General features: G+C 38.6%; 1 protein-coding gene across 1 annotated transcript in view; it reads left to right on the forward strand.

Annotated features, from left to right (window-relative positions):
• The window catches only part of LOC102814559 (ovostatin homolog 2-like), a 74,791-nt gene extending 71,291 nt beyond the window's left edge, over window positions 1-3,500 (forward strand). Inside the window, exons 32-33 of the mRNA XM_006875453.1 lie at window positions 2,279-2,381; window positions 3,448-3,500. Of these exons, the coding sequence (XP_006875515.1) occupies window positions 2,279-2,381; window positions 3,448-3,500 (156 nt within the window). The remainder of the gene's footprint in view (window positions 1-2,278; window positions 2,382-3,447) is intronic.
• The last annotated feature ends 15,767 nt before the right edge of the window (window positions 3,501-19,267 follow it).

Here is a 19,267-nt window from a genome sequence, read left to right on the forward strand (position 1 = left end):
GTTAAACAAAATGTAGGACACATATACAGAGAAATACTACTCAGCCAGTAGGAGAAATAAAGTCTAGATAACGCTACAATATGGGATGATGATCTGGGAAACATCATGCTGAGTGAAGTCAGTTAATGAGGAAAGGACAAATATTGGATGACCTCAATATATAAAAATACAAGAAAAGACAAATATAGAAAGAACAAAGTCTGTTAGTGGTTTCCAGGGACAGGAGGTAGGGAGAAAGTGGAGAGAGGTTAATAATGATGGAAATATTGCATTGATTATGGGTAAGGTTGCACAGCTGATAGCTGCATTTGCTGTCAATACGTTGTACACCTGTAAAAAGCTTAATTGGCAAAAGTCATGTGATAGATAAAATATATACATAAAATAAGAAAAATAAATAAAAAGTAGTTGCTAAGGCTGCTTATATGCAACTTAAAACCTCATGAGATTTGGTTTCTTGGGGTTATCGAACAAGTCATAGGAATTCCCAATTAAGTGTCCTAGTAAAATGTTTAGTGTTTCTGCTTTACCTCCTGCATGAACATTTTATTAGATCATTTAACTGGGAATTCTCATGAATAGGAGATAAAACAGAAATATTAAACCCTTCATTTGTCCACTTGTTGTAAATATATCTATCATCGACTTTTGCCAGTTCAACTTTTGTAGGTATACAATTTATTGATAGCAATTACAAAATTTAGCTGTGTAACCCTACCCTTAATCAATTGTGTAGGAAGAGACCTGGAGCTATGGGTTAAGCATCAGGCTGCTAACTGCAAGGCTAGCAATTCAAAGCCATCAGCTGCTCCTGGAAGAATGATGAGGTAGTCTGCTCCTGTCGAGATTTCCAGTCTTGGAAACCCTATAGAGCAGTTCTACTCTGTCCAGTAGGGTAGCTGTCAGTCAGAATCGACTCAGTGGCAGTGGGGGGTGGAGAGTTGTTGCATAGTGCCTGAGGTCCTAGAAGTTTGCAAGTGACCATTCAAGATACAACAACTGGTCTCTGTTCACCTGAAGCAAGAGAGAAAGGAGAGTCAGGAATAGAAAGAAAATATGGACTGTGTGGTTAATTATCTTCATGAGCCTCCTTTGCCATAAGACCAAAACTGTTTAGGACCTATCCTGGACCTTCTGATCAAAGATTCTATAGCGGAATCCTTGCCAAAGGAGGCGGAAATGCAGAACAAAATTTAAAATTGCCATGGACTCCAGAGTTTCCAGAGCCATGAAGGTTAAATGAACCACTTAACACCCCTTGCATCTTTAAAACTTACACCAAAAATATCACATGAAGTCTTCTTAAAACCAAACAGTAGGTTAGCTTAACTGGTTAAAAAAGATTCTGAGCAGTAAACTCTTTTAAAAACTATGTATATGAGATCAAACCCACAACAACAACTTAGATAGAAGCAACCAAGATTAGATAGGAACCTTATAGGAGGCAGTGTATTTATGTTAAAGGGAGAGGAAAAACTTAGAAAAGGAGGGTAAGAACGCTTGTACAACTCAAAAAGTTTAATCTATGTCAATAAATGCTATTTGTGTATATTGTTGAATTTGTATCTATTTTACTGTGCATATTTTCAACAACAAAATAATATATTTTTTTAATTAAGGGACATTAAAAATTGACCATATTGCATACCATTGATCTTCTCCCTATTAGCTCTCATGCTGTGGTACTCTGTGTGAATGTTTCCTTATTCCTAATGTTTTTTATTCCTCACAGCATCTAACACACTCAGGTTCTTGAGTAGATATAAAATTATTTTACTGTTTGACCTGAACTCCAATGAAGGGTGGGTGACATGAGTTTTAGAACTAACCTTCCCATTACTACTCACATAAATGGTTACATTTGTTGTTGTTGTTGTTGTTAAGTGCCGTCGAGTCGGTTCCGACCCATAGCGACCCTGTATAGGGTTTCCGAGGGTGTAAATCTTTACGGGAGTAGAAAGCCTCATCTTTCTCCCGCGGAGCGGCTGGTAGTTTCGAACCGCTGACCTTAAGGTTCGCAGCCCGATTCGTAACCACTACGCTACCAGAGCTCCTTACATATTACTCTTATATTGACAAGGAAATGTCTTGCCCTGGTAGCATAAATAAGCATTGGAATTTAATACTATAGACAATGCAATGGTAACTCATTTATTATTTTGCCACTATGGAAGGTCATTTTTAATTGGGTAGATAATGACTTTTGGGGGATAATTTGCTCAGTGAAATTTCTTTTTGTAGACCTTCTCTTACTTATTTATACTTTATGACTTTACAGGTTTTTGGTATAACAAAGAATTTCACTCTCTCTGTTGAGCAGAGCAACCTTGTATCCAACATTCAGCCAGCCCCAGTCATGGTCTATGACTATGATGAAAAAGGTAGGCACACAACAACAATGTCCAGAGGCTATTGAATGTGGTAACTATATCTCAGGTTCCCTGAACTATTAAATTTCCCAAAATCATCTTCAGTCCTCAAAGACTAAAATGTGGATGGTTTTACTTTGTGTATTAAAATTTCCCCATCCATAATATACCTTTGATTGGACTATTTGCTGGTTACTAGAGTTTTCAACCCCTAAAATCCTTTTTATATAATATGGATGGACTCCCCTTTAATTTGATATATAAACCATGCTAAACTGTGGTACTCCAATGAATAAGCGCTGGATTATGAACTATATGGTTGGCAGTTTGAGGCCACCAGCTCCTCCTATTGGGAAAAAGATGAGGCTTTCTGCTCATGCCAAGATTTATACTCTCTGCAACCTTGTACAGGGCCACGATGAGTCAGAATTGACAGCACTTAACCACAAACTAACAGTTCATATTGTTGTTGTTGTTAATGCCAAGGTTTGCAATTTCTTGCCATTTCATTCCACTCCTGTGGAATCTGATTTAAGAAGGAGAATAGTTCATATTCTGGACTGTTATGAAACTTTGATAGATTTCTTATATTTTAGATGCCAAAGCAGTTACTAAAATGTTATAAAGGCCATGCAGTTCCTAGGTTGTATGAGCAGTTAACGCACTTGGCTGCTAATCAAATGGATGAAATCTATCCATAAGTGGCTCCAAAAAAAGGCCTGGTAATCTACTCCTGTAAAATCAGTAACTGACACACATGGGGTTGCCATGAGTAAGCATAGACTCATTGGTAGAAATAATTTTTTTTAATTCTCTGGAAGGTTAATGCTATTAACTACTTGTGGAATTTCGCATACCAATTGTCAAGGAATATATGGATTCTTGGTCTGTTGTTTACTAATTGAATTACTTCATCAAATATATTAAATTTAGGGAAATTATACCTGAATTAGCAAAATAGGGTAAATGAGTGACTCTTGCAATATTATTGGGTAGGATAGACCTACGTGTGTAATATTATCTGACGTAAACTTACCATGGAGCCTAGGAAGGATAAACTTTCTCTTTTATTTTCCAGATGAATATGCTATTGCTTCTTATAACATTGCTAGCATTTTGGTTTCCCAGTGAGACAAAACAAATCACAAGAGAAGGTAAGACAACTACACTTTATAGAGCTTTGAGAACACACCTGCTAAGAAAAGAAAATTGAAAGAAGATAGAATAATAGATTAAACAAATTCTAGTATTTCACATGGTTGTAAGATATATGTGCACTAGGTGAATATTTTAATCATTATAATTTTGTGTATTTCTTTAAATTAGTCTTAAAGAATTTACAGCTGTATATATATATATATATATATATATATATATACTTTTGGAGTCCTGGTATAGTGCTGTGGGTTAATGCGCCAGACTGCAAAGCCATTTAAACTGCAAGGTCGGTGGTTCAAGCTCACCAGCTGCTCTTTGGAAACCCTATACAGGCTTGCTATGGGTCAGAATCGACTCAATGGCACTTAACAACAATATATATATATGCTTTATAACTCATCTTTGCTGTGTAAGTTGTTGTTGTTATGTGCCATGGAGTCGGTTCCGACTCATAGCGACCCTGCACAGGGTTTCCAAGGCTGTTAATCTTTATGGGAGCAGAACGCCTCATCTTTCTCCCGTGGAGCAGCTGGTAGTTTCGAACTGCTGACCTTGCAGTTCGCAGCCTGACTCGTAACCACTACACTACCAGAGCTCAGGTACATTAAATATATATGCACATATATTTATACCTATGGGCCCAAATATAACAACGATTGTGAGACTAGTGCAGGACTGGACAGCGTTTCATTCTGTTATGCATAAGGTTGCTATGAATGGAAGCTAACTCCACAGTGCCTAACAACAATGAATTTATACCTATACATGCATATGATATACATATATGTATATTTGTGCATATATTTTATATGTATATTTGTATATCTACATTTCTACATTGATATCTATAAGTAAACATATTTATTTATTGTTTGAATTATTTTTTAGATCCCATCCCAGCTGAAAAGCTATTCATTTTGAGCAAATATATTCTACATCAAACATGGGAGAGAATCTTGAGCCACATCACATTCAGAACAGTCTGCAATCTCTATAATTTCTTGTTAGATTTTATTTCTTTACTATTCCATTAAATGCTGTCATTTTGCATCTGAGTGTATGATTTTATTTTTTTCCAGTACTTCACTCATAGTTTTTTATTCTAGAAAAGTCAGGGTCTCATTTGATAACAACATTGATACTTAATTTACTGTTTATTGCTAATAACTCTGAAATCAAATTGTTAGGCATTATGGCTTACAAAATTTGGAATTCTGTACAGTATTCAGAAAGCCAGACAGACAGACTAAGGGTAAATTGAGACAGCTTTCTGTAAATGCAAGAAAAGTAAACAAACAAAAATAACAAAAACCCACAACAAAACACTCTTCCCAGTGATAATTCATTAAAGAGTAGGACACACACACAAAAAAAAATCTTAAGACTCATTAATTAACTGAAGGATTTATTGAACTCATACACAAGATGAAGAGAAGAATTAGAAAGCTTTTGTTTTTAAATTTTTTCTGTTGCACTGAGTGTATCCTTTATTACTAGATAAATAATACTCAATGTCTTACCTTTGCCTAAAAGATTTACAGCCTCAGAAACCCTGTACAGAGTCAATATGAGTCGGAACCGACTCCATGGGACACAGCCACCACCACCAATGTAATGCTGTGCCGACTCGATGGCACCTAACAACAACAACAATGTAATGCTACTGTTATTATATGGAATTAATACTGATAAGAATCAGAAAGAAAGTGGTTGGAAATTCAAAAATATATACCTCCAATAATCCACATTTCTAACTCAGAATTCTTTTGAAATCATGCTATAGACAACAAAAACCTATGAATAAATACTCCAGTTATGGAGTTAAAGAATTTGGAGACAGGGTGTCTTAGATTCTGTCAACATGGAATAAATTAAAAATAAAAAACAATTAATCATGGATGCTTACACTTACTTACTCTTGTATTCTCTCTGCCCTATGTGTGCTACAAAGAGAGCCTAATGGAGTCCTGGTGTGGCACTGTAGGATAAATAAGCACTGGACTGCTTACCACAAGATCAGTGGTTCAAACCCACCAGCTGTTCCTTGAAAACCCTGCCTAAGGGCTCTGTGAGTCAGCCTCAATTCGGTGGCCCTTAGCAGCAACATCAAAATTTAATCAATGAACTATGGGTTAATGTGCTGGACTGCAAAGCCATTTGAACCACAAGGTCAGTGGTTCAAGCTCACCAGCTCCTCTTCGAAAATCCTATACAGGATCACTATGGGTCAGAACTGACTCGATAGCACTTAACATCTTTAAATGGTACAAGCATTTAGCATGTTTGGCTGCTAAACAAAAGGTTGGAAGTTCAAGCCCACACAGATGTGCCTCCCAAAAATACCTGTTAATTTACTTTAAAAAACCAGCCTTTGAAAACTCTACATACCACAGTTCAATTTTCCACAATACTCTCCATGATTCTAGAATCAACTTGATGATTGATGATGAAAGATAATAAGTCTTTATTAATTAATGTATTAGAGATGGACAGCTGCTGTGTGTGTGTGTGTGTGTGTGTGTGCATGCCTATGCATGTTTAGAAAGAAGTCTTTCACAAAAGACTATCATGGAAGATTTGGATAAGGCTTGTTATCGGTGCTTTGGCACATGGAATTTTTGTGTATCACCTTCCTCCCACCTCTACACAAAAGTACTTTGTACAACAGGAAGAGTTCATACTTTCTACCATGTTCTGGTGTGGCACTGTGGGCTAATGTGCTGGAGTGCAAAGTCGGTTTGAACCCCAAGGTCGACAGTTCACCAGACGCTCCTCAGAAACCCTATATAGGGTTGCTATGGGTGGGAACTGAATCAACGGTGCTTCACCACCACAACAACATCACGTTATTATGGAAGGAGCCATGGTGGCACAATGGTTTAAGCATTGGACTGCTAATCGAAAGGTTGGTAGTTCAAACACAACAGGTACTCCGAGGGAGAAAGATGTCGCAGTTTGCATAAAATTGTATAGCCTTGGAAGTCCTATGAAGCAGATCTAGTCTGTCCTAGACGATCACTATGAATTAAAAGCAACTTGATGGCAACAGTTTGGTTTTATTTTTTATCATGTCCTTATATGTTTCTGTTGTTGTGTGCCGTTGAGTCAGTTCCAACTCATAGTGACCACCGTGTAGAGAGTTTCCAAGTCTATACATCTTTACAGGAGCAGAAAGCCTCATCTTTCTCTCACAGAGTGGCTGGAGGATTTAAACTGCCAACCTTCTGGTTAGCAGTCTAGTGCTTATCCTACAGCATCAACAGTGCTCCATGTTCTGTTGTTGTTGCTGTTGTGAAGTGCCATTGAGTCGGTTCTGATTTATAGCAACCCTGTATTGGGTTTCCAAGGAACTGCTGATGAGAATGAACTGTAGACCTTGAGGTTCAAACCAACCTTGCAGTCCAGTGGTTTATCCTACAGCGCCACAACACCAGGACTCTATGTTCTTATATAGTATCACATTATTTTGCATTTAAAATAAATTTTATATGCATTTTAGTCATTGCTTGCACACTTAATACTATGATCTATTTAACAGTCCTCTAGAAATCTCAGAGATTTCATTCCATCAATTTTGTCTTGTTTTTTAGCCTCAGTCTCTTTCCTTGTATTAACGTTTTCTTGAATCATCACCTAAATATTTGAAATTTTCTCCTATAATATTCACATTTACCCTCTCATTTTCTGGGCATGTATTGATCTTCCTTTTGGGCTTCTTCTTCCCCCTACTGCCAACATCAAATCATAGTTTTCTTCATGCTTCTTCTCTTGCCACTCAAGCACTAAACGGCCATGACTTCAACTGCCATCTGTGTATATGCTATGATTCTCAAATGCCTCTGTATCTACATTTCACCCCCATATATCTCACTGTCTATGTTGTTACTGTTGTTGTTAAGTGCTTTCGAGTCAGTTCTAATTCATAGTGATGTTGTACTGAGTTTCCAAAGAGCAGCTAGTAGGTTCGAACTGCTGACCTTCTGGCTAGCAGTCCAGTGCTTATCCTACAGTGCCACACTTGGACTCTGTTTATAGTGTCTCTTTAACTGACTGGAGCCTTAAAGACACTTTGAGAGGATATACCATTTACCACAAACCAGCTCCTCTTCTGGAATCCTTCCTTCATTGTATAGTAATTTCATGAGCAAACAATGACCTAAATATCAGCCTTAACTCCATCTCTCCCATCGTTCACCACCAGTCGCTATACCCTATTGATGTACAGTCGCTATACCCTATTGATGTATCTCCTGGTATTAGTAGCTAAGTCTGTTGACCTACCTTCTGAAGTACTCTTGGATTCTCTTGCTTTTATGCATCATTCTCATGCTGCCTTCGTTTAGACCACCAGTACTGAGTGCCTATATTTGCCAAGTATTGTGAAATATGCTCAGGACATACCAATGAATCAAAATAATTTTTAAAATAAGGACCAGTTGCCTTACGGAGTTTCATTCTAATGGGGAAGACAAACAAAACATACAAGAGGGAGATTCCTTTTTCCACAAACTTTTTAAAAGTTTCCTCTCATATAATAATAATAATAATAAACACATATATGCAGACAACACAAACTGCACACTAGATAAGTAAAAAATAGAAAAATAGTGGTGGTTATGTGTCGCTCAGCAATCCTGTATAAGGTTTCCAAGGAGTGCTGGGGCGTTTGAACTGCTGACCTTGTGGTTCAAACTGACTTTGTGTTCCAGTGCTTATCCCACAATGTCACACCAGGACTCCTTGAAGGTGACGTTGTTGTTAGGTGCTGCCAAGTAGATTCTGACTCATAGCTACTCTGTGTAGGGATTTCCAAGGAGCGGCTGGTGAGTTTGAACCACCAACCTCGTAGTTCAAACCAACCTTCTAATGCAGTGCTTTATCCCATAGCAACACACCAGGGCTCCTGAAGGTGGTAATACTATGAAAAAATCAAAATAAAGCATAGGAAAGGGAAAGAGGATGTTGAATTCACTAAAGAATGAGGAAAGGTTGTTGTTGTTATGTGCTGTGGAGTCGGTTCCGACTCATAGTGACCCTGTACAGGGTTTCCGAGGCTGTAAATCTTTACGGGAGCAGAAAGCCTCATCTTTCTCCAGTGGAACAGCTGTTAGTTTCAAACTGCTGACCTTGAGGTTCGCAGCCCGATTTGTAACCACTACGCTACCAGAGCTCCTTAATGAGAAGAAGAGGAACACTAAAATATTAACTAGGAATAAACCTCATGGTAGATCTCACTAAGGCAGTGAGGTTTGAGCGAAGACTTGAATGAGGTGAGAGAGTAAGCCACAAAGATATTTAAGATAAGAAAGTCCTGGCAGATAGAGAAGCTAGGAGTAAAAAGTAGTAGAGGGTCAGTGACAAAGACGAGCACTCTCAACAAAATGAATTGACACAGTACCTGCAACAGTGGACTCAAACAGCAAAGATTTTGAGAATACTACAGGACCAGGCAACGTTTCATTCTGTTGTTAATAGAGTTGCTATGACAGCACCTAAGAACAATACCATACGGTGGAAATATGTCTTCAAGATAAAGCAAGGAAATGTATATGACTAGAAGGAGTAGTAGCATCTAAATGAGGAGATAGGAATATTAACAGGATGAATGTAAAGCTAACATTCTCCCATGTAAACTATCACATAATTCACAATAAAACATTTTTTTAAAAAGGGAGATCAGTTGATTGCTGTGTTGAAACATATTGTAGGAGTGTAGGCATAGAAGCAAAAAGGCCTGGTAGAGGTTATTGTAGTAATTTAGGTAGGTAAAAGGAAACAGTGTCTAGGACAAGGGTTGTTGTAGTGGAGGTATTAAGAATAATCTGATTGCAGGTATAGTTTAAAGGTAAACTCAATAGGCTATCTTGATGGATTGGACACAAGGAATGAGAGAAAGAAGAATCGGAGATTATTCTCATGCTTTTGACCTAAGCTATTGAAAAGAGAATTACTATCACCTGAGTTGTCCATAATTGAAGTAAATTTAGGGTGGAATATTAGGAATTCATCTTTGGGTACTGACCTTGTGATTTTGCTTATAAAAGTAGAACTATCAAGTTGGAAATTGGATAACTAGTATAGGAGTTTGGGAAAGAGTCCTAGGTTGAAAATATGAATTTGGGAGATCTTATCACATACATAGATGACCCCTGATGTGGCACTGTAGGATAAGCACTGGACTCCACAGGTTGGCAGTTCAAGTCCACCAATCACTCTCAGAAACACTACACAGGGTTGTTTTAAGTCAGAATGGACCCAATGACATGACACACAGCAACAGCAACATGTAAATGGATGTAAGATATGAAGTAGGAAGAGATCATTCAGAAAGAGAGTCAGGATCAAAAGAAAATCAAGGACTTTGCTGTGAGATATTCCAACCTTAAGAGAACTGAGAAAGAATCAGTCAAGAGACCATAAAGGAGAAACAAATGAATTCAGCCAGAAACCCAAGCAGTGTGTTCTCCTGGAAGCTGAGTGAACAGCAAGATATCAAGGCAAACAGGGTGACCAACATCATCAAGTGCTGCTGAATAGTCAAAGAAAATGAGGACAAAGACTTGGTCATTTTGGAACAGACTAGATGGCACACCACCATCACCAATAGTTAATGATCACAAATATTGTTTCATATATTTGTTGGCTAGCTGAATGCTTACTTTGGTAAAGTTTCTATTCATGTCCTTTATCCATTTTTTTATTGGAGGAAAAAAACATTACCCACACAGGTAAATTCCACTCATTATTCCTGAATCTTTATCTCAAGTGAATTACTAGAAGATTCACATTTTCCTTGGGTGGAGTTTCCTGAAACATCCACAGATCCTGGGTGCACAGCAAATGTACAGAAAACAAAGGTTATGAGTGATTAGCAGGGTTAGATGGGAGAGAGAGAAAAATGGAGATTGTTTAAAGGACACTGGAATTTGGAAATGGATAATAATAATATTTGAACAACATGATAACCATAACTACTCTTACTAAATCATACATATGAAGAATGTTGCCTTGGCAAACAAGCTGTTAGACATATATTTCCCACAATAAAAAATATATGGGCACTAGTGTGACTAATATATTGGTCCAGTTGTAAGGACATATTGTCCGGAGGAAACAATCGTTGGAGAAGGATGTCTTGCTGGGTAAGGTGGAGGGTCAGAGAAAAAGAGGAAGACCTCTAACGAGATGGATTGGCCAGGTGGCATCATTGATGGACTCAAGTGTGGCAGCGGTAGTGAGGTTGGCCCAGGATCGGACATTGTTTCATTCTGCTGTGCATGAGGTCGCTATGAGTCGGTTCCGACTCGATGGCACCTGACAACAACAACAACAACAGTGTCTCATCAAGATCTATTAAATCAGAGTCTCTGAGCCAGTGGTTCTCAAACATTAGCATGTATCAGAATCACAGGTGATGAAACTGCTGAGCCCCATGCTGAAATTCTGATTCAATAGATTACATGGAACACAAATTTCCATTTATAATAAGTTTGTGGGTGATGCTGGCATAGTTGGGCCCAAGGTTATACTGTGAGAATCCCTGATCTAAGGGTGTGTCTTGGGCATCAAAACTATTAAAAAGCTCCCCAGAGGTTCTAATGTTGAACCAATACTGAAAACTGCTCAAGAATCTCCAAAGATGAAACCAACCTCCAGAATCTTGAGGCATCTCTCTAGCTTGTATCAGAAGAGTAGCAAGGTCTTCAGTATTCAGCCGGCTGGAAATGAATCTCAGATCCCACAGAATCTTGTTGAACCAGAATCCATACAACAAAACCATTAGATGATCTACAAGCATAGGAGATATTTCTGTTTCTGGTTTTTGAGGGCATATAATACTGTTTATCATTGTTGTTGTTGTTGTTAAGTGCCTTCGAGTCGGTTCCGACCCATAGCGACCCTGTACAGGGTTTCCGAGGGTGTAAATCTTTACGGGAGTAGAAAGCCTCACCTTTCTCCTGCAGAGCGGCTGGTAGTTTCGAACAGCTGACCTTAAGGTTCGCAGCCCGATTCGTAACCACTATGCTACCAGAGCTCCACTGTTTATCATAGGTCCTACCAATTTACAATCCTACCAGCAATGTATAAGAGTTCCAATCCCCCCACAACTTCTGCAGCATTTGCCATTTTTACAGGAGTCAGATAATACTCATTGTAGTGTTGATTTGTAAGTCCTGGTGTGGTGCTGTAGGATAATGCATTGGATTGCAAGATTGGTTTGAACTGCAAGGTTGGTGGTTCAAACTCACCAGCCTCCCACTCCTCGGAAACCCTATACAGGGTCGCTATGAGTCAGAACCAACTTGATGACACTTAACAACAACAACAACAAATTAATATGGAGTACTGATAGCATAGCGGGTTATTGTGTAACCCACTATGTATTGGGCTGCTAACTGCAAGGTCAGAAATTTGAGTCCACCAGTAACTCTGCAGGAGAAAGATGACTCTTTGTGCTCCCGTAATCCTCGGGAGAAAGATGAGGCTTTCTACTCCCGTAAAGATTTACACCCTCGGAAACCCTGTACAGGGTCGCTATGGGTCGGACCCGACTCGACGGCACTTAACAACAACAACAACAACAACAACAAAGATTTATAGTCTCAGGGTCACTATGAGTTGTAAAGGACTGACGGCACACCACCAACACTAATGATTAATAATGACAAATATCTTCTCAGGTATTTGTTGACTACCTGAATGTTTACCTCAGTAAAGTGTCTGTTCATGTCCTTTAACCATTTTTTTATTGTTTGTATTTCTGCTGTTGAACTGTTAAAATTCTCTATAAATTTTAGACATTAGTCCCTTGTCAGATATGTAATTGCAAAAAAAAAATTTTCCCAGTGTATAAGTTTTCTTTTCACTCTCTTGGTAAAGTTCTTTGATAAGGATACACATTACATTTGTAGGAGGTCCTAAGTCCTTACCTTCTGTCATGTGTGCATTTACAATTTTTGTTCTATAGACTATTTATTCTATAAATTGGTTCCCTTAGTTTTGAACTTGGAGTCCAGGGGTGGCACTGTAAAATAAGCACTAGACTGTTATCCAAAAAGTTGACAGTTCAAACATACCAGCCACTCCTTGGAAACGCTGTACAGAGTCTCTATGAGTTGGAATTGACTTGAGGGCACTTTAACACAACAAAAGCAGTAGTTTGACCTTGTATTATATAGTTTTACCTTCAAATTTCAGGTCTTGGATCCATTTTGAGTTAGTTTTGTGCATAGTGTGAGGTATGGATCCTGATTCATTTTTCTGCATAGAGATATCCAGTTTTCCAGCACTACTGTGTTTCTTCCCCATTGAATGGATTTTGACCTTTTGTTGAAGATCAGCTGCCAGTAAGTTAATGGATTAACTTCTGGATTCGCAGTTCTGTTCCTTTGGTCTATATGTCTGTATTTGAACCAGTATGAGGCTCTTTTGATTACTGTGGCTGGAACAGTAAGCTTTGAGATTGAGATACGTGAGACCGCCTACTTTGTTCTTCATTATTGCTTTAGCTATTCAGGGTCTCCTTCCTTTCCATATAAGACTGGCGATTAGTTATGGGGGTGGGGGGTTCCCCGTTTCTTTGAAGAATGCTGAAATTTGAATCAAATTTGCATTATTTGGATCAAATTTGCATTATGTCTACCTGTTGCTTTTGATATTAACATTTTCACAATGTTAAGTCTTCTAATTCATGAGCTTAAATTGCTTTTCCATTTAAATAAACCTCTTTTTAGTTTCTTACAATAGTGTTTTTTAGTTTCCTTGTACAACCATTTAATGTTCGTCTTGTTGTTAGGTACCTTGGAGTTGGTTCCAACTCATATGACCCTGTATAGGCTGTAAATCTTTATGGGAGCAGAAAACTACATCTTTACCTGATTAGATTTATTTCTAGGCATTTTATCCATTTGAAGGTTATTGCATTGATTTTTGTATTTCCTTCCTTTCAGAGTCCTCCTTGTTAGTGTAGTGGAGCCCAGATGATTTTTGTGTGTTGATCCTGTACACTGCCACTTTGCTGAATCCTTCAATGAGTTTAACTGTCTTTTGCAGTCTCTGGGATTTTTCCATGTATAGGATCATGCCATCTGGGAAAAGGATAGTTTTATATCTTCCATTCCAATTTGAAACCTCTTTATTTCCCTTTGTTGCCTTATTTCTCTCATTAGAACTTTCAGTACAATATTGAATAAGAGTGATGACAAAAGTCATCCTTATGTTGTTCATATTCACAAGGGGTATACTCTCCATCTTTTTCCATTGAGAATAATGTTGGCTGTCGGTCTTGTATGTATGTCATTATGTTGAGGAATTTCCCCTTTGTGTTTCTATTCTGCTGAGGGTTTTTATCAGGGAAAGAAGTAGGATTTTATCAAAAACATTTTCTATGTCTATTGAGATGATCATGTGATTCTTTTCCTTTGTTAAATTTATGTACTGAATCATATCTATTGTTTTAATAATGCTGAATTATCCTTGCATCCCTGGAATGAGTCTCATTTTATCATGATGTTATCATATTTTTTTGATTATCATATGATTTTATCATATTTTTTATTGGTTTTAGATTTTGATGGTTAGAAGTTTGTAGAGAACTTTTGTCTTTATTCATGAGAGAGATTGGTTTGAAGTTTTCTTTTTAGTGGTGACTTTGCCTGACTTTGGTATCAGGATTATGTTGGCTTCACAGAATGAATTAAACAATATTCCTTCATTTTCTATGAAATTCTACCCAAACAACTTGAGTAGAATTGGTGTCAGCCCTTCTCTGAATGTTTGGTAGAGTTTTCCAGTGAAGTATGAGAGACAAATTCTCACCATCCTTTCTTCTAAGGAGCATTCTGGCTGTACTTCTTCCAGCACAGATTTGTTTGTTTTCTGGCAGTTCATTGTACTTTCAATACTCTCCTCCAACACCGTAGCTCAAATACAACAATTCTTCTATGGTCTTCCTTATTCATTGTCCAACTTTCACATGCATCTGAGGCAAAAGAAAATATCATGGCTTGGATTAGATGTACCTTAGCCCTCAAACTTTGCTCTTGATATCTTTGCTCTTGAACACTTTAAATAGGTCTTGTACAGCAGATATCCCTAATGCAGTGCATCATTTGTTTCTTGATTTCTGCTTCCATAGTGAATAGTGGATCCGAGCAAAAAGACAACTTCAATGTTTTTTCCATTTATCATGATGTTATTTATTGGTCCAATTGTGGGGACTTTTGTTTTCCTCACACTGAGGTGCAATCCATATTGAAGACTGTGGTCTGTGATCTTCATCAGTAAGTATTTTAAGTCCTCTTCACTTTCAGCAAGCAAGGTTGCATTATCTGCATATCTCAGTTTGCTAATGAGTCTTCTTCCAACCCTTATTGATGGTGCTTTATAAGTGATATTTCGTTTTTCATAAGCTGCTCTCAGAATTATTTCTTTGTTTTTGGTTGTGATAAAAAGCAATTATGATTTGTTTTTGTGACTTTCTTTTGGGGTTTATACTGTTTGAGGTTCGTTGAGCTTCTTGGATGGAAACCTTCTCATCTTTCATGGTATTAAGGAAATTTTCTGCCAATAAATCTTCAAGAATTCTATGTGCTTATTCCACCCTGTTCTGGAATTCCTACTATGTATAAAGCATTCCTTTTGATAATGTCCCACATAACTTTTAGGCTTTTTACATTTTTCTTCATTCTGTAGGACCTAAAGAGAGGACTCTGTTTTGTACTTTGGCCGGAACACGTCTCCCTGTTTCAGGAATGTGCCTGGTCAGTTAGTACCAGACGGAGATGACCCCCTTCCCCTACGAGCCATAAAAGTAGAGATAAACTCTCCTGTCAAACCCAAGGTTAGATAATGTATGTCTTCCTGGCTCTAACCTAACGGCTCAAGCTACGAATAATGGCCAATCAGATTGTAACACCCTATACCTTGCTAAATGTAAACCAATCCTAGAGAAGATAAGTTGAAGACCCCCGAACCTGTTTGTAATCTCTATAAAAACCCCGCTGACCAAGAGTTCGGAGCCTTTTCCCCCCTAGTCTGCTGTGTCGGATATGGAGAAGACCCGAGCTTGAGCTTGAATAAACAACCCTTGTGTATTTGCATCAGTGTTGGCTCCTTGGTGGTCTTTGGGGACCCCGAAATCTGGGCACTACAATACTTTTTTTCTGATTGTGTCTCAAATAAATTAGTATCACAGAATTTTCCCTCTATATTGCTAATCCTTTTTTCCATTGATTCAATTCTACTTTTATGCCCTTCCATTGAGCTATCAATTTCTTCTATGTTATTGTTAGCGCTTGTTTTATGCTGATCTCTTAATGTGTTTTGATGTGTCTGGAACTTTGTTTCTTGTTTTTTTTTCTCTTCCTGCTTACACTGTCTTTCTTTGTATTATTTTAATTGTTGTGTTGTGGTTGTTGTGGTTCTGGTCTATGTGTGACTTTGGTGGCATCTCTTGGCTGGGTATGATTTCCTTTCAATATAGATTGCACTTAGCAACAGTTAGCATAGTGGGTCTCACCCACATTTGAGTCCTCTGTAGTTATTAGGCTCATTAACTGGAGATGAGAAAGCCTGTCCTTTTCCTAATATTGGGTGACAAATGTTGGGTGGTCAGGCTCCCTCCATAGTCCTTATGGGAGACTATGGTGTCTTTCCAAGTTGGTACTAGCAGTTAGTGGGTTGTCTGGTGGTTAGGACAGTATTGCTGTGAGGAAGTGCTACCCAAATGGATGGGGGAGGGCTTCTAAGCATGTATGAATTTGTGTCTCAGTAGGTGGTGGAGCACCAAGGGGTCAATGCAAGTGCAGAAGGCCTACAAGAATTGTCTGGATGTGAAATGTGTGATGCTGCAGTCAGATGGATGCTAGATGAGCTCACTAGGATTTCCTTCTCATCATTTGACAAAGGAGCAGATATCACTGGAATTGCCAATGAGGTAAGTGCCTGTCTGAGCAGTCATGGGGGCAAGGATGTAGGGTGTGTTCTCACTGGATTGAAAAGTGTGTGTGCACCACTCAATATTAAGTGTTTGGGACAAGGGTACCTAGGTCACCAATCACAATTGAGTAGCACAGAAATTTGCATTGATGGGTGGTTGCTAGATGGGAGTAGTGGCAGGGGTGGGCAAGGGTGGAGTCTTCTGCTTCCAGCATTGGTTTAGCAATTGGAACAAATGCTGGCAATTGTCAGATGGGAAGGGAGGCTCCAGGATAGGTAAAGCAGAAGCAGGGCTCTTTCATCTCAGGGAGGGGTATGGCTGTGTCCAGATTCACACACTTTCACATGTACCCTGCACCTCAGGGTACATGGTAATACACATGGCCATGGCCGGCAGTGATTGCACTGACCTGGTTTGGGGGAAGAGGTTCTAGCAGTTATTCTGTGCATTGATTTTTCTCTGGGTTTATCCTATATAAATGGCTGGTGCCTACACTGACAGGCAGTTCCCACACTAATACCTAGATCCTTCCTTTCTTTCATCAGAGGGAATAGTGTTCTTACCTACCCTTCTGTTCCATCTTTTTGCTTCCCACAAATTTGCACTCCTTATTTCCTTTTCTAAGGCTCTGATGACTCATTCTGTTTCATTTGCTTTAGAGATCCATCCTTGTGGTTCCCTTGTTTCAAAGCTATAATTCTCCCATGCTTCCTGGATGAAGGAGTGCCCTGTCCCTAACCATGTTCTGCCCCCTTTGTCATTTCTTTCTAGGGTTGTTTGCACAAAATTTGTCACTAGCTGTGTTCACTTTGCAGTTGCTTACTGGTTTTCGCACTCTAGGTTTGTTATTCCGAAAGGGCCACACTATCCCATGCTAGGACTCCTCAAGTGGAACAGTAGGATCAGTACTGGACTATGACCCATAAGGTCTGCCGTTCAAATCGACCAGCAGCTCCTTGAAAACCCTATACAGAGTTGCAATAAGTTGGAACTGACTTGATGGCATTTAACAACAACAACAATCCCATTCTAGCAGTAGGGCATGGTCAATCAGTTAATCTATACTTTCTTCTTGGTCTTATTCTGCCTCTCCTTCCAATCAGTGACCAGCCTAATTCTTGAACTCTCCATTGGATGTTCTGGGATCCAGGGTCATTTTTTGTATCTGCTTTACATAGTTTCATGAATCTGTTCAAAGTGTGTTGTTACAATACATGTGTTAAGGTGCCATATTGATGGACCAGAACTATACATACAAATTAAAGTTTGAGAATCACTTCTTAAACTATCTCTGAATTCTTCTTTTAGGGAACGTTACCCATCTCAGTGTGATTATTGTTCTTGTTGGTCACTGATCTTTGAGAACTCTCGATTTCTCTTTAGAGACCAAAGAATAACATGTCAGCTTTTTTTTTTTTTTTTTTTTTTATCTTGCTCACAACTTCTGTCTTTGTTATCCATTTTGACAAGAAAAAAAATGTATAAAATGCAATATTTAAAAATAAAATATTTTCTGAAATATACCTTTGTATGTTTATGGTCAAGATGAAACAAAGAGGCAAAGTGGGAAAATCCCATCTTTACCATTAACTATGAAACAAAGATCAGCATAGTTCAATTCTCAGCTAGATATTGATCCAGGCCTCACCTTCATACATTTCCTTTCCCTGGATTCAGTAACTTCCATGGTGAGCACTTTCTTTCTGACCATAACTATTCAAAGTTAGATCAGTTAGACCTCATTCATAGCTATCCTGAGCTGGCTCAAAACATCCTGGAGACTTTAGGCCACGTTATTGGCTCAGGAGTCTACGCAATTCCCTATACTTTAGACCTGCTGGTCTCTCTCTCTTTCTAGTCCCCTGTGGTTGGGTCACAAGTCCGAAGGAGTCTAGACTTCTTTATCAACTGGCAAAGCAGCATTTCGCTATCATCTAGCCACCCAGAATTGAGTCTATACAAATTGAAAATTGATTCCTTTCCAACAGCCCTTTCTGGTTCATTGCCCCTGGGGATTTGTTCATTCTCTATTATGGCTCACAAAACTCATGGAGACCATTACCTCTACTAACAGTTACTCAGTTTTTATAACCAGAAAGTTACAAATGTAGAGACGCATCAGTCAAGTTCTGGGAGAATTTCTGCCATGGAGTTTCCATTGTCCCCAGTGATGTGACACTCTCTCTCCTATGCATTGATGTTCTCATTGATCCAGGAGATCCCCCGCAAAGTGTAGTCATTGGAATTTCATTGAATATGTATGGCTTAGGCCTTAATGCATCGTTATGATGAATGCAATCAAAAAGTATGCATGACTGCATTTGGCCTCCCTTCCTTCCTATAGTAGTTCACCAGGTATGGGACCTATGTAGCCCCTAATTGACAAGCTATTTTAGAAAATAGAAGCATCATAACTCTCTGGGAATTTTGAGAAATCAGAATATTTCAAAATGTCATGTTAAGTTCATTATCTCCCAGTAGTGATTCTGTAGTTGCTTACCCACAAGCTTCTCCCATTTCCTAAATGTATAGAACTTTCATTTTTCTCAAGATTCAGGGTGCTCTTGGTTGAACTGGGCTGTTTTGAAGTCAATCACAATATGACTGATTATCAGGATTTTTTTTTTTTTTTTTAACCACTATACTACCAGGCCTTCCTTGAAGATGGCGGATCGGGTAGATGTGTAGTGAGGAGCTCGGTCAACAACAACACGGAATACCAGGTCAAGAGGACTCATGAGTTGGTGTTGGAACTCTGTAACAAATATAAAGGTATGTTTGGAGGTTCGGAGGGTTTATA

This window comes from Chrysochloris asiatica, unplaced genomic scaffold, assembly GCF_000296735.1.
Source record: "Chrysochloris asiatica unplaced genomic scaffold, ChrAsi1.0 scaffold00328, whole genome shotgun sequence".
Lineage (NCBI taxonomy): Eukaryota > Metazoa > Chordata > Mammalia > Afrosoricida > Chrysochloridae > Chrysochloris > Chrysochloris asiatica.